Raw genomic sequence first — 25796 nt, 5'->3', positions numbered from 1 at the left:
AAGGTGAGAATCTCACCAATAACCTTTGAGTGCAGTTTCACAAGGGGACTGTTAAGGGCCACAGGGTGTGCCAACAAATTCCTCCCGGCAGTGGTAGGGGCATCCTTTGCATATGGAAAAAAAGAATCCAATCCCATATTTTCAGCAGGGCAGATTGAAAAAAAAGGGCCAAAATGGTATACTGTCAAGGGTGCCCTGCACCATTCCTCTTGAACAGCATTAGGAGGTTCATAAAGTAAATGGGCTCGACCTTAATCTTAATGCCATTGTGAGGATGGACGGTATCAGAATGGTGTAGTTTGAGCAGCTCAAACAATGGAAAATTGACATATTTGACGCCATTCATCTTGACATTCAGGGGCACCCTACAATGGATGCCGTTCATCTTCACATTGTAATACCGTTAGAAGCACCTTTGATCTCATCAGATCTCAAGAATTGCAGGGGCTTAACACTGCCTTTAATTTTATGAATAGCATAAGCATTTGGCGTAAAACTGGTTGGGTAAGTGTATCAGTAGAACCCTGCACTAGGGCAGGCAGGGTTCACACCCGTCCCCATCATGGCCGATGAGAACTGGGTTTTCCCATGGCTTAGCAGAACAAAAAAAAAGAAGCGTTCTTTCTTTTGTTTTTTTAAAAGATAAGCTGGGGTTAGGCAGACCCCCACCAGTTACACAACATACCATTGGGTTTTGAACTTGCAACGTCCCAGCACATGATGACCCGCACTACGAGCTCCTACCAAACAAGCAGAGGTGGTTAAAAGTGCAACTCTATTTTGAAGTGAATTTCACTAGTTGGATACGGGAACTCAGAAGTGCCTTGAGAACTCAAAGTTTCCTATGATGCTGATTCCACCTAATGCCAGACATCCAAACCCCGGGAATCCAATTCCTTATCCACCAACTGTCGCAGAAGCCAGCTTGATTCTTGAAAGTTGGAGGGCAGCCCTTGATAGATGACTACTCTTGTCAATCATAGCCTAGAAATAGCCCCCTCTAAAAGCTTTGATCTCTTCCCCTCCCTTTTCTAAATCACCATTTCTTCCAGCTTCAGTATCGTTTTCCTCACTACCCAGCTCGAAAGAATCCAGATTACTTCATTCTCCCAGAGGGAATTTTTAGAATGCAATTCTGCAGACCTGACAAAAAATCCAGCTTCTGCTATAAACAATGAGATGTTGCGGCCACAGAGAAACAGATCCAAACATAATTTGTTGGAAAACAAACCAAAACATGAAACGAAAAAACTACATTACAAACATTTGCAGTACTTCCATAGTTCCATGTAAATCTCAAATGCCATCATTGTACCAACTTCTTACAGCATGCTTATCCAGGCATGCATGAAAGATTTTAACCACTTTTCTAAAACTGGAGAACAAGCGGGGAAAGAAAGACGTATTTAAAGCAAAAATCAACAACCATATGCTGAAACATTACTCAAAAACCAGCAGGAGACAATAAACTGGACAAACAACCTACAGCAATTGAACCATAACTTTGACATTGGCAATTGTTATTGTCATAGCATGTACATATCCAAGAGAAAGGTCTCTAATATCACTGCACAAAAGTTTCTCTTGAATGAAACCTTAGAACCGGAGCCAAAACAAAATATCCCAAGAACACTGCCACGCTCAGTTTCTAAATAAAGGGACGCAAGATTTTTTTTAGTTGGCTTTAGCAGTTTCTCGAACAGTGGCAAGCTTAGCTAGGAAACCACACAGTTGAAGTAAAGAACCCACACCATCACAAATTCTCATGTGTGCAAATCCAGTTTCCTGTAGGTGATTTTCAATAGACCCATGTGAACAAAATATAAAGTTGAAAAGCTTTTAGCTAAGAAGCAAGGATGACCTGAGAATACCTTCAAGAACTCTAATTTCAGATACTCTGCCATATCGTAGTTTTTTATTATACGGAAAATTGTCGTGATTATGTCAGTAGGAGAATAGCCCAGATCATAGAGTTGCTTTAGACCAGAACAAGCCTCATCAAATTTGCCATCCAGAATGTTCTTGATCATGTTCTTGACATGTAAGGGGTGAGGCTGATCACACACCTGGAAGCGGAAATCAGAAACTTGAGCACAACATATCGAAAATAAATAGGACCCATATCAGCAGGAACAATGGAAAACAGAACAGAAAACCTTGAAAACGTTATCTTGATTGACGAATCTGAATCCACTGTATGTAGCTTGCAAATTGTTCAAGGCCTGCCTCATATCACCATCAGCAGTAAAAATAACTGCTTCAAGCCCCTCTGGCACATAAGGTACCTTCAATCAACACAGGAATAAAAAACACTCAAGCCATAATGTTCAGTATTTGACAACATTCAGCAACCCATATAAATCTCAGTAAGAGCAAGTTTCCAAACATAAAAATCATGACGTGATAGTCATGGAAGAATGAGTAAGGCCAGACGATAAGTTGAATTGGTCCCCTAAGATGTCTTGCAGTTAACGTCATGCCTGAGTTCCATTAATCATTAAAAGATCATTTAATACTAGAGATTGTAAGCCTATTTTTGAAAATTACAGGGTGCATGAGGAACCTAAGGTGAGAAGCCTCATTTCAACATTTGTTACAAGAGCCCAATTTCTAGCGTTTGGAAGAGAGATCTATCAAAAATTCCATTTGGCAAATTTAGCATAGTCAAGGAGAAGATGGAAATGTTATGTGGCGACATGATTTACCACCTGAGGAGATGTCAAAACAGTTTCCCACCTTTTTTATGGCAATTGTGGACCCCAAAGACTTACCTCCTGGCTGTCACAGGGATTCGGCTAGCAGGGTGCCGCACCCGCGTCGACGCGACTCGACGTGGGTGCGGGTGCGGTCAAAGCACCCAGGATCATTTTGATCCAATTCTCAGACTTTAAAAAATAATTGCCAATAAAAATTTTCTTGCCCTATATGTCACAGGGATTCTCCAACTAGGTGCCGCACCCGCACCCGATGCGATCAACCCGCCCCTGGGTGCAGTCAACGCACCCAGGTTTTTTTAAAGTGCCGCACCCCCGCATCTGCACCCATGTGACATAGCCTCCTGGTCAACACTAAAAACCAACACAGCCAGAAGAAAGCAATGAGAAGGAACAAGACAAGCGCAAATGACATAGGCAGAAAGACCATTAGTGCATATAGAAAAGTATCATGGGCTGAACCAAGTCAATCACATTAGTTGTAGTAGACTATGTTGTCAACAACAACCAACCAAAAAATTCTCCAATGCATGGTCATACTGCAACCTAAGTCACACGGACTCGGTTAAAAGGTCGACGCACCCGCATCGCTTGTACCCGACACGTGTGCGGACACGGGTGCGGCTTCGGACACGAGGCGGACACGGTCAACCAAGTGTCAGACTCGGTCAACGCACCGAGGCCAAGTCCGTCTACATTTTGGACTCAGTCAACTATGACCGAGTCTGTTTTTGTCCATTTTTAGGGAAAATGACATATAAAAACTAAAAAAAATCCACGACTATATATATATATATATAACAATAATAAGAGTCGGTCAAAGTTGTGCCCATTAGGGGACACGGCTATATATATATATATATATATATAGCCGTGTCCCCTAATGGGCACAACTTTGACCGACTCTTATTATTGTTATATATATATATATATATAGTCGTGTCACCGTGTCCAAAATTTTTGAAATTGCTCTGCACCCGTACCCATGTGAGAGACCGCAACTGTCTATGTTTCATAAAGATTTTGCCACATAACATAAATGGTTAACTATCATAGGGCACACTTTAATTTCTACATCAGGCTGATAATAAAATCCCAAGATGTAGGATGCCTAGGATCTATGTTAAATCGTATATATATTTGGACCAAGGACCAAGGTTGGACCAAGTCAACCTTGTTGACTTGGAGACCAACGGCTGGATTTCCAGCCATTGGAGCCTTGTCCCCTTTCTCTATGCTCTCTCTCTTGGCTCTCCTCTCTTCCCCTTTTGTATATAAATAGGGGTCTATCCCCCTTGTAAAAGTATGCTTCTTGCATACTTGTTTCTTCAATAAAAGATTTTATTATTATCTTTTTGTGTACGCTCTTTGTGGCACATGTGGTTGTGGTACTTGTAATTGTGCTCTTTGTAGCACTTGTGATTGTTGACGTTTGTGTAAAAGTATCTTCAACAAGATACTTTAGTCAATAACGCAACAACCTTAAGAATAAATGTGTGAACATACACACCCAAGAACACTTGTGCACAACAAGCACAACACACCGAATCACAAATGTGCACTTGCACCCATAAGTTTCATAAACACTAAAGAGGTTGGGCTATAATCCCAAATCCCTTAAGAAAATACAAGAGGAGCTGCCCATATATATAGGGCTTGGAGGAGGCCTTGGGAGGGGCTCCACATAGTCGTTGGAGGGGTCCAACGACTAGTGGGTTGGGCCCCTCCCAATGCTAGTACAAGCATTAAATGTGAAAAATAAAAAGAATAAAGAAAAAGAAAAAGGAAAATAATTACAAAAACATATTCTTGAAAAAGAATGTGTAAAATTCCTAAACTACCCTTACTAGGAATATATATATTATATATATATAATTGGTAAATACATATACATATATTATATATATGTATATGTATTACCTTATATATATAAAATATATATGCGAAATTACAAGTTTGATTACATAATTTAACAGTTTGTGCTCGTGTATTGCACTTGTTGGTGAATCATTTGTTGGTGCGTGAAGGTGTTCAACCCATCATTACATGGTATCAGAGCTTGGTCCTACTGAAGCCTATTTGAAGATCTTAAATTGTTGATGATCTTGCAAAAGTTCGAAGTGATCATGTGAACCATTGGTGGAGTGCTTGTGTTCCACATCTTGTTCTCTCTTTTCTCTTCACTTCTTATCTTCTCTTTCTCTTCTCCGCTCTTAGCCCTTGTAAAATGGATGACAATGATAATGTCACCATCAAACCCAGAAAACTCAATAATTTCAATTATTTAATATGGGCTTCTATTATGAAACACATTATTTGAGAAAAAGGGTTACAAAAACTAGTGGACGGGTCCGATTCAGAACCTAAACTAGTTCTCACTAAGGTAGAAGGTGAGAAAGAGGTGACTTTATCCGAAAATGAAAAAAACAAGGTTATAACCTCTTATGAAGAAAAGTGAAAAGAATGGAAGATGGGACATGCCAGAATATGTCTTGGCTTATTAGTAGTGCGGATGTAAAAAAATGCTCAAGACTTGTCAAATTTGAGCATGCTAATAAGGCTTAGAATTATCTTAAGAGGGCGTATTCTCTTAAAGATATTGCACATATATGCAATATGCAAGAACGAGTTCGAACTATGGTCCAAGGAGATAAAACCATTAGAGAATATTATAATGACATATCCTATGTCAAATGTTTTAACATCTTATGACACATCTATTCAAATTGAAGGAAAAGGGAATTTTGAAAAAAAAAACTTTTAAAATCATAAAAAAAATTTATTCCAAAAGTTTGTTACATTCCTAAACTAAACTTAAATTACTTATATGTTTCTCAAATTTTCGATTGTGGTTGTAATATTTTCTTCTCTTCAAATGAATGTTTGATACAAGATCACTTGTCAGGGAAGCTGATTGGGCAAGACTATAGAGAAGGGATATTCTACTATATGAATTTTTTGAAAAAACCCAAAGATGTTTTTTGTTGTAATATCCAAAAAATTGGGTTTAAATATATGGCATAGAAGATTAGGACATCCAAATGTATCTAAATATTTTCTAAATTTGAAAAAAATTTGTAATCTTAATGATTTCTCTTGTGAAGACTATGTTCTTGAAAAAATAAAGAGATTACTCATTCAATGATAAAAATTTTGTTTCATCTAGACCACTTGAGCTTGTACATTTGGATGTTTGGGGTCTAATATCGGTTTTATCTAAAGGTGGATATGCCTATTATGTTATCTTTGTGGATGATTTTACTAGATATACTTCCTTAAACATAATCAAAAGTTTTTTTCATTTTCAAAACTTCATAAATTAGTTACAAACAGATTTGAAAATGAAATTTTTATATTTCAAACTGATTCAGGGGAAGAATTTTTATCAAAAGAGTTTAAAGATTATCTAAATATTAATGGCATTACACACAAAAAATCAAGTCCTCATACACCACAACAAAATAGTTTGGCTGAAAGAAAACATAGGCACATCATTGAAACTTCAAGAACTTTACTTATCGCAAGCCATGTACCAAAAAATTTTGGGCTTTTGTCTATCTTATAAACAAAATATCATCTTCTTCTTTACAAAATATTTCTCTTATTGAAAAGCTTGTTAAAATCTCTTTTGATTGTTAGATATGAGTCTTTGGTTGCAAATGTTTTGCCTTAACCAACAAAAATGACAAATTTTCACCTAGAGCCATTATGTATGCCTTCTTTGGCTATGATGATAACAAAAAAGGATATCGGTGTTATGATCCTAAAAATGAAAATTATATATTTCTAGGAACATTAGTTTTTTGGAAAAAGAATTTTTTTTTTGAAAAAGATCAAGTTAAGGAAGTAACTGAGTACTCTTTTTTATTTGACCTTGGATTCAACCAAGCTGTTAGTGAATATGATTTTGAAAATGTTATTGAATCAAGTGAATCAAGCGACAACGAGTCTCATGATAATCAATCATGCTTACAATATTCTAGACAGGGGCATAAAAAACTTCCATGTGCAAATTAAGAAATGATCTTGAGTCTCACAACCTTCATCTAAGTTTGTATCCTATAGCTCTTTTTCATCCAAATATCAAGCATGCATAGCTCTAATACATTCATATATAGAATCCTCTTAATAAACTCAAGCCAAAGATCACTTATAATGGGTTAAGAACATGAAAGTAGAATTGGATACATTAGAAAAGGCCCATACTTGAACTATTCAATCTTCCTCAAGGAAAGAAACCCATAGGTTGTAGACTATGTCACAGGGATTCGGCCAACCAGGTATGGCACCCACGTCGATGCGACGCGACGCGGGTACGCTTGCGGGTGCGGCATCCGGTGCAGTCAACCAGACCTTGGGTGCGGTCAATGCACCTAAGGTTATATATGTCTAAATTTTGAAATTAAAAAAACACTATTGTCTCCTGACCCCGACGTTGCGAGTCTACGACCTGTCTTCCGACCCCAATGCCTATGAGCTGCCACTGTCTGGCAATGCCTCCTCTCCATCTCCAAGGTACGCATCATCTCATTCTCTCCTTCAATCTCTTGGCTACCTCTCTCTCTCAATGTTCCCCTTTTTCATCTATTATTGTGTGCCTCTCTCTCAACTCAATCTCTTTCTCTCTCAATCTCGGCTAAACACCGTTGTTGCCCATTTTTTTAAAAAATATTATACCCAAGTTTAAAACTTAAAAATTATATATATATATATATACTCCCTCACCCCCGCACCTCCGCACCCAAATTTTTTTAAAGTGTCGCATCGCCGCACCTGCACCTATGTGACATAGGTTGTAGATGGGTATATAAGATAAAAATCAGAAGTGATGGGACCCTTAAGAGATACAAAGCTAGGCTAGTCTCCAAAGGCCATGCACAAAAATATGGTATAGATTATGAAGAAACTTTTGCACATGTTGCCCGAATGACTATAGTTAAAACCCTCATTCTAGTTGCTTTAAGCTTTTCCCAGATGAAGGGGTGAGTCAGATGGAAGAATTTTTTAGATGTATTACCATATCTCCAAGGATTGGTGCCACTTTTGACAAACACATGGGACTACAAGCTCGATTCAAAGGTTTGATTCTCTATCCTATATATCAAATGGATGTTTAAAATGTCATTTAAATGGCAATCTTGAAGAAGAGGTGTACATTGAGGCACCTCCTGGCATGAAAATGTCTCACAGGAAGGTTTTTCGTCTGTATGGCCTAAAATAAGCTCCCAAAGTTTGGTATGATAAATTTAATGATGTTATGATTAATATTTGTTTTAGATCTTGTTTGACTGATACGGTTTTGTTTGTTAAGAATGCAGGCATTGTCATTCTACTTCTATGTGGATGATATGATAATCAGTAGAGGAGATAAACATGGAGTTCATAATAATAAAAATATTCTTAAAAATAGTTTTGAAATAACTGATTTGGGTCTTTTAAGATACTTTTTAGGAATAGAAGTTGTTTATTCTCCTAGAGGGTATTTATTGTCTCAATCTAAGTTTGCTTTTAATATTACTCAGGTTTGGAATATTAGATGACAAAAAGGTTAGACTCCTGAAGTAACAAATGTGAAAATGAATATTGATAATAAGGAACCCCTGGATGATCTGACAACTTATTGAAGCACTCACTTACTTAACTATTACTAGACCTGATATAGCACATGTTGTACACATAACTAGTCAGTTTCAGCACGCTCCTACATTTGTTCACATGAGAGTTGTTTTACGTATTATTAAATATCTAAGAAATCCAATTTTTAGATTATTTATGTCTTCCTCGTATGTACTAGATTTGTTTGCATATGCTAATGCAGATTGGGGAGGTGATCCTAATAATCGACACTCAATTGCGGGGTTTTGTATTTTCATAGGTGATTCATTAATCTCGTAGAAGTACAAAAAACAACAAAATGTCTCTCTTTCCTCGACTGAAGTTGAGTACTGAGCCATGGCTATAACCACAATGGAAGTGGTGTAACTGAGAAGATTGTTGGCTGATACGAGAATCAAAATTCTAAGAGCATCAAAGAAGTGTTGCGACAACAAAAGCTCTATCTACATTGTCAGCAACAATACTTTAAGTGAAAGAACAAAACATATTGAGATGGACTGTCATTATATTCGAGAGGAATAACTTCAAGGAGTCATTGATCTGCCCTATGTTACATCTGAGTACAAACTGACAAATTTCTTTACCAAGTCTCTCTCTGCTCCTAGATTTCATTTCCTCTTAGGCAAACTTTCGGGCATCGTGTCGTAAGTTTAAGGTGGAGTGTTAAATTGTACATATATATAATTATTGTATATATATATGGACCAAGGTTAGACCAAGTCAACAACTTGGAGCCCATCAGCTGGATTTTCAACCATTGGACCAAAGCCCAACAACAAGAAATTCAGTCATTGGGGCCTTGAGGCCTTTTTCTATGCTCTCTCTCTTGGCTCTCCTCTCTCCTCCTTTTGTATATAAATAGGGGTCTATCTCCCTTTTAAATGTATACTTCTTGCATACTTGTTTCTTCAATAAAAGATTTTATTTTTATCTTTGTGTATGCCCTTAGCGGGACTTGTGATTGTGTTCTTCGTAGCACTTGTAATTGTGTCCTTGTCGACACTTGTGCTTGTGTATTACACTTGTTGGTGAATGATTTGTTGGTGTTTGAAGGTATTCAACCCATCATTACACCCGGACACACCATTTTACCCTTTGTACCTGTCTCGACATGTGTGTCCCCATGTCGACATGCATCGTCATTGAGACACTCCATTCTACCCTCAGTACATACAAGTTTGTATTCAATTTATAATGTATAATTATATTTTCAATTTATAGATTTATATTTTTAGTATATAATATATATTTTAGATATAGCATATATATTTAGATTATATTCAGTTTACTTTGAATTTATTTTGTATTTATGTGATATTATATAATTCTAGTAGTGTCCCCATACCCACATTTTTGGGAATTGTTGGCGTACCCTCCATACCCGTACCCGCACCCATACCCAGGTGACAGCCTAGGATTCTTTATGGCTGATACAACAGCTCGATTGTAGTAATAAGGACAGAAAAAATGCTGGACTGTAGCCAGCTCCAATGATGTTACGACAAATAAATCACTTAGTATCTGTTAACAAGATTGCTTCAATGATACTTTCACTTGGCTCATGTGGGGGTGTGGCATGTTGGTTATACCTGCATATTAAGCATGATAGGCTGATGTCTTTTAGTTTCTCCATTGTGGAGAGTCTCAACCAGTTTGTCTCAATCAAATAATGGACAAAGAAGCCTGTATGAAGCAAGATTATATATCGATCAAGTTTTAAATGCAATTCAAACATGCCTTGCATTTGTAGTGAAGACGAAAAACAATGTTATGTCACTTTATTTACTAATATATTCACATTATAATAATTTGCCTTATCAAAGATATTTTGTTAGATGCACCACATTCCATAATCATTTTTACTGAAGAGAAATTGCTAATCATTTTTGTGATATACAAGCTGCAACTTCCATAATTCAAGGTTAGGAATTAAGAAATCTACATTAAATTAATTCAAAGCTAGGAATTCATAAGATCATCTCTCTCCTGTGGAAAAAGATAAAACAAAAAATAAGCCAAAACAAAATCTTTGTTCTGTATTAAGATTATTAACTGAAAACAAACAATATGCTAAATCACGATCCTGGCTAAGGTGGGGAAAGCAGAAATTGTAATAGCCTTTTATAACTATTATACATCAAGAGCAATAAATCCAGCATTTAAGCAAATTTAGATCGTGAACTAATGGTAGCAGATAAAACTGATGCAGATACTAAATTTCTTTGCAGGAAAATCATGTAAAATGTAGGTTGCACTATCTACTCACATTGTTGAACTATTACATCTTCCATTTTACACAATTTGGGCATAACAAACACAAACAAACCACCCTGCATAGCCCACAAGTCTGCGGTTGCCCAAATTACTTCAATGCACAAACCATATACACCCAAAGTGCCATTGTTTTACAAGACTGCACCAACTAGTGGCACCCTAAGTACAGAGTTCTTTTGGATGAAGACTTCTGGTACATAATAAGAACTTGAAGAATTTGTGGGTAAGCATTTCAAACTCGTGCAACTGATTAAGCTACAGACTACACAAATTGCTGCCCTACCGCATTGCATTGCACACCACTACTTTTGCACTGCAGTGCATGTCTCCCACACTAGCTGGCATGCCTTCTACAACTGTCACATTTAACTTGATTCACTACATGTTATGAACCCAGATTGACCAGATTCAGAACACAATGGGTACCGGACTGGTTTGAGAAACTGGTCAATTGGCTAAGCCAAGCTTTTCGAAATCCATTAAGTGAATCGATGATCTGATTTGTTGTATGGTTTTCTTCTACTTCGGTGAAAAAGGCCTCCAAATTCTGCCTAATTGAAGGAAGGAGTGACTCCCTGTAGACACCCCCAAATTTCATCAAAAACTATTTTTCAAGTTTTCCTTAACTTTGGAACCAATTTCTTGAGGAGAGCATACCGAGTCCAAGTCCTAAATTCAAACCCAGTCTAGACCAAGTCAAATCATGGTCGAGAAGCCTTGTTTGAACCAAACATGGGCTTGGTCAAACCCCAATACATAAGGTTCAACCTTAGTCAAACTAGGTTAAGAAAACTTTGTGACGAACTCAGTACAACCCAGTCAAACCCCGTTAAGCTGGTTAAATCTAGTCAAATTGGGTAAAACTAAGTCATATCGGGTCCAACCGAATCGAGCATAGTCAACTGAAATCAACCCATGTCAAAAACTTAGCCTAATTTATGTCAAAGTTAGTTTAGTCAAGCCCACCCTTACCCAAGCATAAATCCGTCAAATAGGAGAGAGTGAAGGTTATTTTAGACCTATTTTAACCCATGCAAATTATGACCAGGTTTGACTAAAGAGCATGTTTGTCCTTCCAACTGGATAGGAGTTAAAACTATCATTTTGCTCCTTTGAAGTTTGAACTATTTGGTTTTTTTATGTCTTTTTGGGGGGTTAAGAGGGGACACGACCAGCAGCATGCAACCATACCCTATACAGCAACCAATGATTGTTGCACATGGCATGGCATGCACAGTAGCATGATGTCGTGTGATTGTTGCGCATGGTGTCATGCATAGCAACCGTACGTGCATGGTATGCCTTGTTGCACACAACTTAGGCATTGCACGGCAACCCACTGCTATGCATGGCCTTAGTCAAGTCATGCACAACATAGAGTCCCCTCGTCCTTGGCCTATATAAAAAGGTGTCAATCCTCCTTGGGGGAAGGTGTCAATCCTCCTTGGGGGGGCTCAGTTTTCAAGGGAGAAACAAGAAAGAAAGATGAAAAAGACAGGAAAGAATGTAAAAAAGAAAGAAAAGAGAAAAAATCTAACCCCTCACTTCTCTATCTTTCATTTTCCAATATCTATGTTGTCCGAAAAACATCTAGACCACCAAGTTAGATACCCCCCCCCCCCTTTCTAAGTTTAACCCGGTGGAGGATCGTGTCGTGTAAACGTTCCAAAAATTGTGTCATGCTCCCCAAAAGCTTGTAGGAAGAGCTACCTAAGCACGTGGTGGGTGCTCTCTCCTCTCTTTTTCTTGTTACTTCTTTTCATTTCATATGATTTCTTAGTGCTAATAAGTTTTGGTATAGATTTTTTATTATTTCCTCTTTTCCTGTGTTTTTCAGCATTGGTAGGGTTTTACTTCACTAAAGCTCTTTAACTTGCTTCTGATGGAACTTGGGAGGTACAACAACAAAAGAAACTTCTGGCAGAGGAACAAGATCTTGCGAGGAGTATCCCTTTTTGGAGAAGGATTTTTTTTGTTCGTAGAAGCGATGACCAAAGCTAAAAATCATTTCAAAAACCATGGATTGAGAACTTTGGTAGAATAACAGAAGAACCATCTACAAAATTTTAAGCTTGTGGGTTTGAGTCACACTGTGATCATCAATTTTGTGGATGGTTCTTCAAATATGCTACCCAAGTTCAAAATGGAGTGGCAGCCACATAATTTTCAAAAGCTCAAAATCATTCCCAAAGTCGTGGATCAAGAACTTACATAGCAGATTCGAAGAACCATCCACAAAATTTTGAGCTTATGGGTTTGAGTCCCACCTTGATAGCAGCAAATTGTGGGTTCAAGTACCACTGTGATCACCAATTTTGGGAATGGTTATTCTGCAATGCTACCCAAGTTCTCAATCCACGGTTTTTGGAATAATTTTGAGCTTTTGAAAATTATGGGGTTGTCGCTTACGAACAGTAAATGTTCCTTTTCCTCCAAGGAATATTCCTCACAAAATCTCGTCCCTCTGCTGGAAGTTACTTTTGTCGTCATACTTCCCAAGCTCTCATGCCCCATCAGCACTAAAAAATACGGAAAAAAAAAAAGACATAATGAGAAATTTATGCCAAAACTTATTAACAACTATGTCACAGGAATTCGGCCAACCAGGTGTTGCACCCGCATTGATGCGACACGACGCGGGTGTGAGTGCGGGTGCGGCACTCGGTGCAGTCAACCTGACCCTGGGTGTGTGGCACTCGATGCAGTCAACCTGACCCTGGGTGCAGTCAACGCACCCAGGGTCATAAATGTCCAAATTTTAAACTTTAAAAAAAAAAAGCCCGATGAAATGGGCTGAGAGGAGGATTAGGGCAAAAAAAATTTTGCCCTCATCCTCCCGACGTTGCGACCCGTCTCCCGACCCAGACGCCGGCAACAACCTCGAGCTACCACTGCAGTCCGGTACGCATTGTCTCTCTCATTCTCTCCTTCAATCACTCTCTCAATCTCTCTCTCCCTGTAATACGCTGGTTCTGCCCACTTTCTTGTTCTCATCTCAAAATCACAGTTTTTTGGTGTTTTTTCTCACATTCAACACCATAGATGTGATATATAGGTTTTGTTTAGTGGGAACCGGCTTTTGGATCACCGGAATCTGACCTGTATACAGGTTTTTCCGGTGATTCAAGAATCAAAAACAGTGGCTATGAAGTATGAAGGTATCATTTTTTTTTGCTCATAAAACAAATTTTTTCATCAAAAAATCATGATCCAAGAGTCGATTCTCACTAAATCGAGCATGTTAAACACAGCTAATGGTTCAGATCTATCACAAGACACTTCAAAACTATGGGGCAGAATGGGGCAAAACGAGAAATGAGGCCTAATATGTTCAGTTCTTATATATATATATATATATATATATATATATATATGTCACAGGGACTCGGTAAAACAGATGCCGCACCCGCGTCGATGCGACGCGGGATCGCGTGCGGGTGCGGCACCGGGTGCGGTCAACACGACCCTGGGTGCGGTCAACGCACCAAGGGTCATTTTTGTCCACAATTTTGGGCAAAAAAAAATTCCCCCCGATGAAAAGGAGGAGGATTAGGGCAAAAACAAATTTTTGCCCTAATCTCTCCTCTCTCTCCCCCTGAGCTCGAGCTCTCCCATCGCCGCCCCAGCTCCGCCTCCCAGGCTCCTCCTCTCGGCTCCTCCTCTCCTTTCGCAGGTATGTCTCTCACTCTCTTCTTGGGTCGGCTGGGGAGGGGGCGAGCACCCCCCCCCCCTCTCGGTCTCTTGTTGGGTCGGCAGGGGAGGGGCTGAGCCTCCCCTGCTCCCTCGTTTTTCGGCACAGGAGGGGCCGAGCCCCTCCCCCATCTAGCTCTTTTTTTGGGTCGACAGGGGAGGGCCGAGCCCCTCCCTCATCTAGCTCTTTTTTTGGGTCGACAGAGGAGGGGCCGAGCCCCTCCCCTTTATGTTTTTCGTTTTTGGGTCGACAGGGGAGGGGCCGAGCCCCTCCCCTTTATGTTTTTCTTTTTTGGGTCGACAGGGGAGGGGCCGAGCCCCTCCCCTTTATGTTTTTCGTTTTTGGGTCAACAGGGGAGGGGCTGAGCCCCTCCCCTTTATGTTTTTCGTTTTTGGGTCGACAGAGGAGGGGCCGAGCCCCTCCCCCATCTGTTTTTTTTTTCTTTGGGTCGACACGGGAGGGGCCGAGCCCCTCCCCCATCTGTTTTTTTTTTTGGGTCGACAGGGGAGGGGCCGAGCCCCTCCCCCATATGTTTTTTTCTTTGGGTCGACAGGGGAAGGGCCCCCATCTGTTTTTTTCTTTGGGTCGACAGGAGAGGGGCCGAGCCCCTCCCCCCATCTGTTTGTTTTTTCTTTGGGTCGACAGGGGAGGGGCCGAGCCCCTCCCCCATCTGTTTTTTTTTTTGGGTCGACAGGGGAGGGGCCGAGCCCCATCTGTTTTTTTTTTTCTTTGGGTCGACAGGGGGCCCCTCCCCCATCTGTTTTTTTTTTTTTGTCGACAGAGGAGGGGGCGAGCCCCCCTCGCTCTCGCTCTCTTGTTGGGTTGGCAGGGGAGGGGCTGAGCCCCCCCTTCTCCCTGTGTTTTCGAATTGATTAGAAAATTGTAATGTATTTTTTTTTTGTGTTTTCAGGATAAAAATGACAGATAAAGGGAAAGGACTTGCATCATCCTCATCCCAACATGCGAGTTCTGCTGCTAGTTTTGCTGATAGTTGCAGTGGGATTGATGATGTGGGGCCACTATGGATACATGTAGATAAACTTGCAAAAAGTGGAGAAGGAGGTGGTGGAAACAAAAGATTTCGATGCAAGCTCTGCGAAAGAGATTTTGTTGGGTCTTACACAAGAGTGAAGGCTCATTTGTTGAAGATACCAGGACATGGCATTTCAGCTTGCAGAAAAGTTGATGAGGCAATGCGAAGGCAATACAAGAAAATACAAGAAGAATATGAGAAGAGAAAGCAATGGCCGATTCTTCTGCAGTCAGTGTGCCATTTGCAAGCCACCAAGAAGATGCTGAAAAAAAAAAGAAAAGTCAATCTAGGAAGTAAAGGAACGATACAAACAGCATTCAATACATATGGAAGAGAAGAATTGGATAGAAAAGTTGGGAGGTATTTTTATTCTGGTTCACTCCCATTTAATGCGGCTAGAAATCCTTATTGGAAGGATTTAGTAACATCCTTGGCAAATTGTAATTTGAGTGGTTATGTGCCTCCAAGTTCAGAAAAAATACGAACCACACTTCTTGCAGAAGAGAGGGCAAACGTGGAGAGGTTGCTAGAAATTAAAAAATATTCGTGGGAGCAAAATGGAGTTTTCATTGTGTCTGATGGATGGACAGATATTTAAAGGCGTCCATTAATCAATTTCATTGCTTGTTCGCTTAGTGGCCCAATATTCTTTAAAGCAGTTGATGCATCTGGGGAATATAAAAATGCAGAGTATTTGAAGGGATTGTTTATAGAAGTGATAAAAGAAGTGGGTGATCAGAAAGTGGTACAAATCATTACAGACAACGCTCCGGTTTGTAAAAGTGCAGTGTTGAGTTTGGAGAGTGAGTACCCTCATATTTTTTGGACTCCCTGTGTAGCACACAGCTTAAATCTAGCCCTAAAGAGCATATGCAATCCCAAAGAAGAAAATTCACAAGCATATGCTTTATGTTCATGGATTGAAAATTTAGAAAGAAATGTCAAAAGCATTAGGAATTTTGTTGTTAACCACGATCGTGCTAATGCTATATTTAATAGGCATTCTGATTTGAAATTGTTGAAGGTCGCTGAAACACGTTTTGCGTCCATCATTGTGATGATGAAGAGGATTAAAAGAGTGAAGAATGCTTTGATTAACATGGTGACTGATGAAAATTGGACATTCTATCGTGCTGATGATGATATCAAGGCTCAAGAAATTAAGAAATTCATTCTTGATGATGAGTTTTGGGACAGATTGGTATACTTCCTTCAATTTACGCAACCTATTTGGGAAATATTAAGAGAAGTTGATAAGGATGAGCCCATGTTTAACAGAGTTTATGAAATGTGGGATAATAGGATTGAAAAAATACAAGTTATAGTTTTCATGCATGAAGAAAAAAATCCTGCATTGGATGATTCAGATTTTTTTAATCATATCCATTCAATTTTAGTCAGAAGATGGGATAAGATGCATTTGATGATGAAGAAGAAAATTATTATCATCCATTACTTCATCAGGATATACTTTGGTATGTAATTTAGTTCTTTTATGCAATACTTATTTGATTCATATTTAGGTCGATTTATGTAATTGCTTTACTTATGTGATTGATAATTTGATATTTAGGTTGATATACTGCATGCATGATGAATCATATTATGAGTTTATGACAATGTTTACTGTTAAATGTTAAACTGTTAAAACTTCAAAATTCTATATATATATATATATATATATATATATATATATATATATATATATATAATTTTTTTTTACATTTTTGCCCCTGCCGCACCCCCGCACCCGGGTTTTTTGGAAGTGCCGAATCCCCGCACCCGCACCCATGTGACATATATATATATATATATATATATATATATATATATATATATATATATATATATTTCAAATTCCTTTAAAACTCTTATTTAGATGTGTTTAATGCTTAATCCAAACCTGTAGATATGTTTATAATTGCTTACTCACTAAGCAACATGCTTTGGACTGAATTAATTTAACAAAAAATAGATAATATTTTAAAAATAATAAATAGTATTTTTTGTTATAATATTGTCATTTGAAAATAACACTAATTTGTCGCAATATTTTCAAAATGTGGGTGATATTTGTGACACACACACACCAATTAGAAAAGAAAGCATAGTTGTTTTTTATTTCATTAGTGTTACTATTGTTAACTGTTAAAACTTTAAAATTATATATATATATATTATATTTTTGCCCTCCTACACCCCCACACCCAAGTTTTTTTAAAGTGCCACATCGACGCACCCGCACCCACATAGATTAACAACTAAGAAATCATATGAAATGAAAAGAAGTAAAGAGGAAAATAGAGGAGAGAGTACCCACCACAAGCTTAGGTAGCCCTTCCTACAAGCTTTTGACGAGCATGACACAGTCCTTTAAATGTTTACGTGACACGATCCTCCACTAGGTCGAACTTAGAATGGAGGGTCTCTACCCATTAGGGGCAGATTTAATCTTTTTGTTATTTATCTTTATTTTTTAGTCTTTTTATTTTTATCTAGGGGCTTTTTAGTCTTTTGGACTATAGAATCGTTGGGGGCTCCCCAACAGCTATATTTATAGCCGTTGGGAGCTCCTAACAACCTATGTCACACGGACTCGACTAAGGAGGTGCCGCACCCGAGTCGACACGCCCCGACACGGGTGCGGACTCGGGTGTGGCTTAGGACTCGGTCAACGCCAAGTCGGACTCGGTCAACGAGTCTAGGCCGAGTCCGTCCACATTTTGGACTCGGTCAACTTTGACCGAGTCCAAAAATGTCCATTTCGACTTTTAAATTACATTTTGGATCTGGGTCGGGTCGGGTCCAGACCCGACCCAGATCCAATTTTCTTTTGCAGCCGAACCCTAAAAGGGGTTTATCGACAGGGGGAGGGGCTTACCCTCTTGATTTTGCTTCTCCCCTTCAGCCCCTGCAGCTTTCTCCTACACCCACGCCGGCGATCCATACTCCGGTGACGGTACGCACAGGCAGCCACTGTCTCCCTCTCCGTCAACAGGTATGTCGATCAACCCTCCCTCTGCTCGCAGCCTCCCTTGCACCCTCTGCAGAAGAGGGGCTCGTCCCCTCTCTATGCCTCCTATTCACAGAGGAGGGGCTTGGCCCCTCCTCGTTTCGCTTATGTCAGGTAGGCCCCTCCCCCCGTACCCTCTGCTCGCAGAAGAGGGGCTCGCCCCCCCCCCCCCTCCCTGCACCCTCTGCTCGCAGAAGAGGGGCTCGACCCCTCCCTGTACGTCTAATTCATAGAGGAGGGGCTCAGCCCCTCCTCGTTTCCCTTTTATTGCAGGGGTAAGAAGTAGGAGTGGGGGAAGGAGGGGGCTCAGCTGACAGGCCGAGCCTTGCCACGCTAAGCCTTGCCACGCCGAACAACAAGGGAAACGAGGAGGGGCCGAGCCCCTCCTCGTTTTCCTTTTGTTCGGCAGGGGTAAGAAGGAGTGGGGGAAGGAGGGGGCTCGGCTGACAGGTCGAGCCTTGCCACGCCGGACAAAAGGGAAACGAGGGGTTGAGCCCCTCTTCTGTGAATCGAAGGACCCATCCCCCCTCCCTGCACCCTCTGCTCGCAGAAGAGGGGCTTAGCCCCTCCCTTTGCCTTCGATTCACAGAAGAGGGGCTCGGCCCCTCGTTTCCCATCTGTCCGGCGTGGCAAGGCTCGGCCTGTCAGCCGAGCCCCCTCCTTCCCCCACTCCTTCTTACCCTTGTCGAACAAAAGGAAAACGAGGAGAGGCTCGGCCCCTCCTCGTTTCCCCTACTGCCTTTGGATTTTTGGCAAGGGCGAAGCCCCTGGCACGGATAAGGTTCCGAAGGGGCTTACCCTGCCCCTCCTTTTTTGTGTTAAATAGGGGGTAGCTCCTATTACTCTTATTTTGAAGTGTTTATTAACTTTATTTTATTTACTTATTTTCTTTTCAGTTTTCACTTTTCAGATATAATGGCGAGTTCTAGCGGTAGTGTCAATACATTTGGTTCAAGTTCTAACCCTGAATTGGAAGTTTCTCAACCACTTTGGAGGCTTGTGACAAAAGGGGTAAAAGCTAGTAGTGGTGGTGGTGGGAATGTGCAGTTTCATTGTAATCTATGTAAGACTGTTTTCACAGGTTCTTATACGCGTGTGAAAGCACATCTTTTGCATATTCATGGTCAAGGAATTAGAGCATGTTCTGGGGTTGACAAAGACATGTTAAAGCAATTAAAAAAAGAACAAGAGGAAGCTGAAAAGAAGAAAATTGCAGAGATGAGAAGTGATTCGATTAATTTGTCTTTTCCTACTGCTAGTGATATACAAGAAGAGCTTTTAAAGAAAAGAAAGATGGAAAGCAATAAAACAATACAAGCATCATTCAAAAACATGGCAAGAGCAGAAATTGATAAAAAGATTGGTCAATTCTTTTACTCAAGCTCAATTCCTTTTAATGTAGCTAGAAGTCCATACTAGAAAGATATGATTACATCTTTAGCTAATTGCAATTTGAGTGGTTATGTGCCTCCTAGTTCAGAAAAACTAAGAACAGTCATTCTTGCAGAGGAAAAAAATAGAATTGAAGACTTGTTAGAGACTAAAAAATTTGCATGGAAACGACATGGAGTGTCGATTGTTTCTGATGGGTAGACTGATATACAAAGGCGATCACTGATAAACTTCATTGCTTACTCACTTAATGGGCCAATCTTTTTGAAGACTGTTGATGCATCTGGAGAGTATAAAGATGCTGAATATTTAAAGAGATTATTTGTCGAAGTGATAAAAGAAGTGAGTGAAGAAAGTGTGGTGCAAATCATTACTGACAATGCTCCAGTTTGCAGTCGTGCAGGAATGAATTTGGCAAGTGAAGATACATATTCACATATTTTTTGGACTCCTTGTGCAGCACACAGTTTAAATTTGGCACTTAAGAGTATATGCAATCCATCAAAAGATGATGCACATGCACATGAAATGTGCTTATGGATTGAGGAAATAGAACATGATTTTTGAAATATTAGAAATTTTGCTGTAAACCATCATCATGCCCTTTCTATATTTATTAGGCATTCTGATCTCAAGTTACTGAAAGTTGCTGAAACTCGTTTTGCTTCTCTCATTGTTATGATAAAAAGAATTAAGCAACTCAAGAATGCATTGATGATGATGGTGGCTGATCAAGATTGGGATTTTTATCGTACTGAAGATGATGTCAAGGCTCAAGCTAACAAAAAATGCATCTGTGGTGATTTTTTGTGGGATAAAATTACATATTTTGTTGAATTTACAGAGCCTATTTGGGAAATGTTGAGAGAAGTTGACAGAGATGTACCCATGCTTCATAGAATTTATGAAATGTGGGACAATATGATTGAAAAAGTTCAAAGTATCATTTTTAAACATGAGAAGAAAGATATTGCACTTGATGATTCAGAATTTTACAATCATGTACATTCAGTTTTAGTGAGAATATGGGATAAAAGCAATACACCTTTGCATTGCATGGCACACTCTCTCAATCCAAAATACTACGCAAAAAAATGGTTGACAGCAGGTGTTGGTCGTGTTTCTCCAAATGAAGATCCTGAGATATCAAGAAATAGAATGATATATTTGGAAAGACTTTTTTAATGATCCTCACATGTTTAAGGGTATAAATAGTGAGTTTGGCAAGTTTTCTACAGGGAGATTTGATTCTTTAGCAGCACTTGTGGCAAGGGACGAGGAAGATCCCCTTAATTGGTGGGCAACATATGGATCAGAGACACCAAATCTGCAACGTCTTGCAATGAAGTTGTTATCCCAACCTACTATATCATCTTGTTGTGAAAGAAATTGGAGTACATATGCTCAAATTCACAACATTAAAAGAAACAAACTCACTAGTAAAAGAACAAAGGATTTTGTTTATGTCCACTCAAATCTACGATTAATTTCTCGCCGTACCAAAGAAGAGTATAGGTACTTTTTTTTTGTATTCAAAGTTTGTATTTAAATATTGGCATTCAAAGTTTTAAGTTAGATACTAATATAGTCATTTTTTGATGCAGTTGTGGACCATCCAAGAATTGGGACGTAAATCCAGAAGATTTTGACTTGGAGGGAGAACATAATTTACATACTCTCAACATGGACTACCTCGATCATGTTCTTCCCTCTAATTCAGACGATGAGGCAGATTTATGATAAGTTTTGTTGTTTATCACACTCACAAGCTTCTTTATGTATTATATTTTGGTAAGTTTGTGTTGTTAAGAATTGTTTTTTTATTTTTGCTTTAAAATTTACAATCTTTATGTGTTAATTTATTGTTATATATATAATTATATATATTTAAAATATATTTATTTATGATATATATTTTTTAATATATATATAGTCGAGTCCCCGTGTCCAAATTTTTTGGAATTGCGCCGCACCCGTGTCGCACCCGCACCCATGTGACATAGCTAACAACTATATTGGGGTGCCCTTGGCCCTCCTATGTTGTATGTAAAGGGACCTCTTGTCCTTATTTTCCTTAATGCTTTTCTAAGCATTCTAACTCAATAAAAGATCTATTGTTTTTTTATGTTTGTGTTCTTTTGTATGCCCATTGATTTCTTTTGAGATCTCTTGTATTTGCCATTGATTGGCTTGTGTGTTGTCACTTTGTGGACTTGTGTTTGTGCACTCTCTTTTGATCATTGTATGCCCTTGGCGGCTCTTTTGTATTCCTCTTGCTTTCATTACAGAATCAACTTATGTGATAGAACTAGCTCATCAATGGCTAGTCGGCATCACTAGAATCTTGATCAATTTGATCATCTTCATGCCAATTCTAATCTGCTAGCCTTGGGGTTTCATGCCATGAGGACAAGATACGAAAAGATGGGGAATGTTACGATCCACTAGGGTTGTAGTAGTTTAGATGCTGTCTATAGTTGTGTGCTTGGTTTGGGTTTGTATGAGATTATTCGGATCAAGGACCTCAAGGTCCAAGTTAGGAGTATCATGTTATGTCTTGGGTTTGGATCTACAGGTTTGGGTCTATAGTAAGATCCAATATGTATGTATGGGATTAGACCGTTAGAGTATAAATATTCATGTCTTATATTGTAAGAATCATTCATGAAAGAGAATTATTCATGGCCCTTTCTAGACCTTCCTTAGAAGCTCCCCTTTCCATGAATTTGAAGGAACTTGGAGGCCCTCCTAGACATGGAATTCTTATTAAAAACTCAAAAAAATCACAATTTGCAGTTTATATATAAAAACATTTAAATATGGTTCACCAATGAGAAAAGAAAACAGAATTGTGGATTCAAAAATATCTCAATAACAAAAATTATGATAATCAGCTACTTAAAAGTGAGTTGTGTCAAGTTCTTTTGTCATTGTTATGAGGACATTGCATGTTTCAGTTGTGTTTAAAAACTAACCGTTTCCAATGACGGTATAGTGGATATGAGGATATCTAGTCTTATTTCATAGGAATTATTGTCCAAATTTTGCTTTGGTAGATCCAAGTGAGGCATTTTCTATGATAAACGAGCAAAACAAATAAGTCAATAATAGATGGTACTCTCTTAGTGCATAAGTACAGTTGTCGTATAACTTCCAAGTACATCCTACATGAGAAAAATGAGAGCATCATAAAGAAATCATCCCTCCATTTGATGTTAAAACCAATAATCATAAATAACAAAGTCTTAGCCACCACAATCAAATGGCCAAAGAAACAAGTTGTTATTTGGTATGATCTTAAAACTAGAAAATTGCTAACGTACTAAAAAAATCTACCAGGTTTTGTAATGAAGGCAACTAACAAAAAATATCTCCATCTTTCAAGGAAAAATATCAATATCTCCATTCAAAACCATAAATTTTTCTAGGCTAACAAAAAACAGGAATAAATTACTCCATTTCTCCATAAAATTGCCAACTTTATTCCATTTTAGGAAATTATGCTGCCCTAATTCCTAAGTATTTGAAAAGCACACCAAAACTATAGATTCCCAACTCCAACACATGCATAGTACAGCTGTCCCGCATGCAACCAATGCCAAATATAAATAATACTTTCATAAACAAATTCATTTACATATAAGGAAGGGTTCAGTAGTAAATTTCATTTACAGTATTTGTCCCAAGATGCTATCCTATACAGCTTTACAACACCTACTTATTCCTACTTTAAAAACCTAAGTGCCTGCTTGTTGCGGGAGAGGTGGGGATCCCCCCTTTCCTATGAAAGGGGGCAGCGCTCCAAAAAAACAATGTGTGCCTCTTTTCATATGAAATGTCTTCAACCCTCCCCCCCTCTCTCGCCTGGAGGGAAAGACATTTCATATGAAACATTGAAGCCCAAAGGAGAACACAGGCCCAATGAACTGCCACATAGGCAGCATGTGGGCCCCATATTTCCCGTGGAGCTGCTCATTTTGCATCGGCAGTAAAGGCAACAATTTCATGAGAAAATGGCAGACTTCCCCATAAAACAAACAGGCCCTAATAGCAAGGGCTAAAATTTAAAAAAGGAAGTTGAAAATCACACCAATCAACTGTCTAGTTCCCATATCAAGAATGTTGCTGACATCTAAAAGGAAAAATAAGTGAAAGATTCCAAAATGGAAAAATGAGCTTGTACAGTAAGAACAATGATCATTCACTAAAATCCAAAAATAGCTCAGTGTCAAAATAGATCATAAATACAGTTTGAAGGCTTTTTCATACAAGATCCTAGATAATACCATGGGCCTCAACAGAAACATGATAAACGTAAGAAGAAAGAGAATGGTATGTCACCTTCTCAGCCTCAACCACTACCATGAGTCGACCAAGAATCTCTTGGTCCGATAACCTCGTGAACCGAACAAGTGCACATCTGCTCTGAATAGGTTCGATAACTTTGGAAGAGGTATTGCATGCAAGCGCAAATCTCGTAGAACTAGAGTAAATTTCCATTGTTCGCCGTAATGCTTGTTGTGCTCCTGATGTCATGCTGAATTTTTCGCAATACACAAGAAATCATGCCACTAGCTTAAGCAAACATGTGTGCACCCACTAGCTTAAGCAAACATCGCATGCATGTAATTACCTGTCCGCTTCATCCAGAATAATAATCTTATGGCGTCCAGGGGGAAGCGTTACTTTCTTTTGCGCAAACATCTTGATCTTGTTCCGAACAACATCAATACCCCTAAACAAGCACAGGATTCACTAAAGGTGCATTTAAATCAATATAAGATATACCACAGAACATGGGCTGGAAAAGGAAATACCTGTCATCTGAAGCATTTAGCTCTAGAACAGCTTCTTTAAAATTTTCACCCAGAAGCTCGTGAGCAAGAGCCAGTATACTTGTAGTTTTTCCGGTCCCAGGGGGTCCCTGGCAATGATATGACGATGCTAAACGATAAACGAACGCATCAAAACTAACATTCAACCTAATTCTTAGAACAACTACCGTGATGTCAACAGAAAGATAAAATTCACGAAATGGCCGTAAAGTTCCCCAAATCTGAGAAATGGTGAATGGGTTACGTAAATGTCAATAATTCAATCAAAGAAACCACGATCATCGTTCCTGATTGAGTGGGATGAAGAAGAAAACAAATCCATTAACAAACGAGAGAGAGAGAGGGGTAGTTACGGCGAGGATGAGGTTGGGCATGTTGCCCTCTCTGGCGACGACCTGAAGCCTGGAGACGGCGTCCTCGTTGCCGACGACGTCCGCCACCCTCGTCGGCCGATACTTCTCCACCCACGGCAGCTCCGACCCCATCCCTTCTCCTCCTCTTCTCCTCGATCGATCAGAAAGAGAAGAGCACTATACCGCCATTTCTCAGTGACACCCAACCCGCCCCCACAATTCAACAAAACCCTAGACCCCGAAAGTGGGCCCAACAATTTTGGAGGGAAAATGAATTAAGAGAACAGTATGGGTCTCACCTCAGACAGTTCTGATGGATCCGGAACCGGATCAACTTTGATGTTCTGCTGCTACCAACTCAATCATTGACTAAGTCCAGCCTAGATCCGGATCCAAATTAGGATACTTATTCAGGGGTGAAAACGGGTTGCCGGTAGGGGTGGCAATCAGGTCGGGTCGGCGGGTTGGTGGGTCAGAATACCTCAACACGAACACGAACTGTTTATTAAACAGGTCGGATGTAGCAAACACGACCCATTTATTAAACGGGTAACCCAATTTAACCTGTTTACTAAACGGGTCGGGTCGACACGACACGATTACACGACACGGTGACCCATTTATTAAATGGGTTGACCCGATAACATAGACACGATAACCGACCCGAGTAACCCGAATAACCTGACACAATTAGAAACACAAAAAAAATACATATACTTTTTTTGCAAATCTCAATATGAAATTGTACATAAAACTTCAACATAAAGCCATAAACATGAAGACAACATCAACATAATTGTCTTACAAGTTACAACCATACTACAAACATATCCACCAAGTTGTCTTACAATCATCAAGATAAACATAAATAATTA

General features: G+C 39.3%; 1 protein-coding gene across 1 annotated transcript; it reads right to left on the bottom strand.

Moving 5' to 3' along the window:
• Window positions 1-1440: 1440 nt before the first annotated feature.
• Window positions 1441-25132, bottom strand: RFC2 (replication factor C 2). Its single transcript, XM_090014870.1, has 7 exons — window positions 24922-25132; window positions 24551-24657; window positions 24367-24468; window positions 24075-24270; window positions 2157-2285; window positions 1872-2066; window positions 1441-1785 (listed from the first exon to the last, which is right to left on the bottom strand). The coding sequence occupies exons 1-7, from the start codon at window positions 25051-25053 to the stop codon at window positions 1675-1677; spliced, it is 972 nt and encodes a 323-aa protein (XP_089870996.1). The 5' UTR covers window positions 25054-25132; the 3' UTR covers window positions 1441-1674.
• Window positions 25133-25796: the final 664 nt, after the last annotated feature.

Source organism: Nuphar pumila, chromosome 7, assembly GCF_984573655.1.
Source record: "Nuphar pumila chromosome 7, dmNupPumi1.hap1.1, whole genome shotgun sequence".
Taxonomy (NCBI): Eukaryota; Viridiplantae; Streptophyta; class Magnoliopsida; order Nymphaeales; family Nymphaeaceae; genus Nuphar; species Nuphar pumila.
This window is presented reverse-complemented; position numbering and strand designations above follow the sequence as displayed.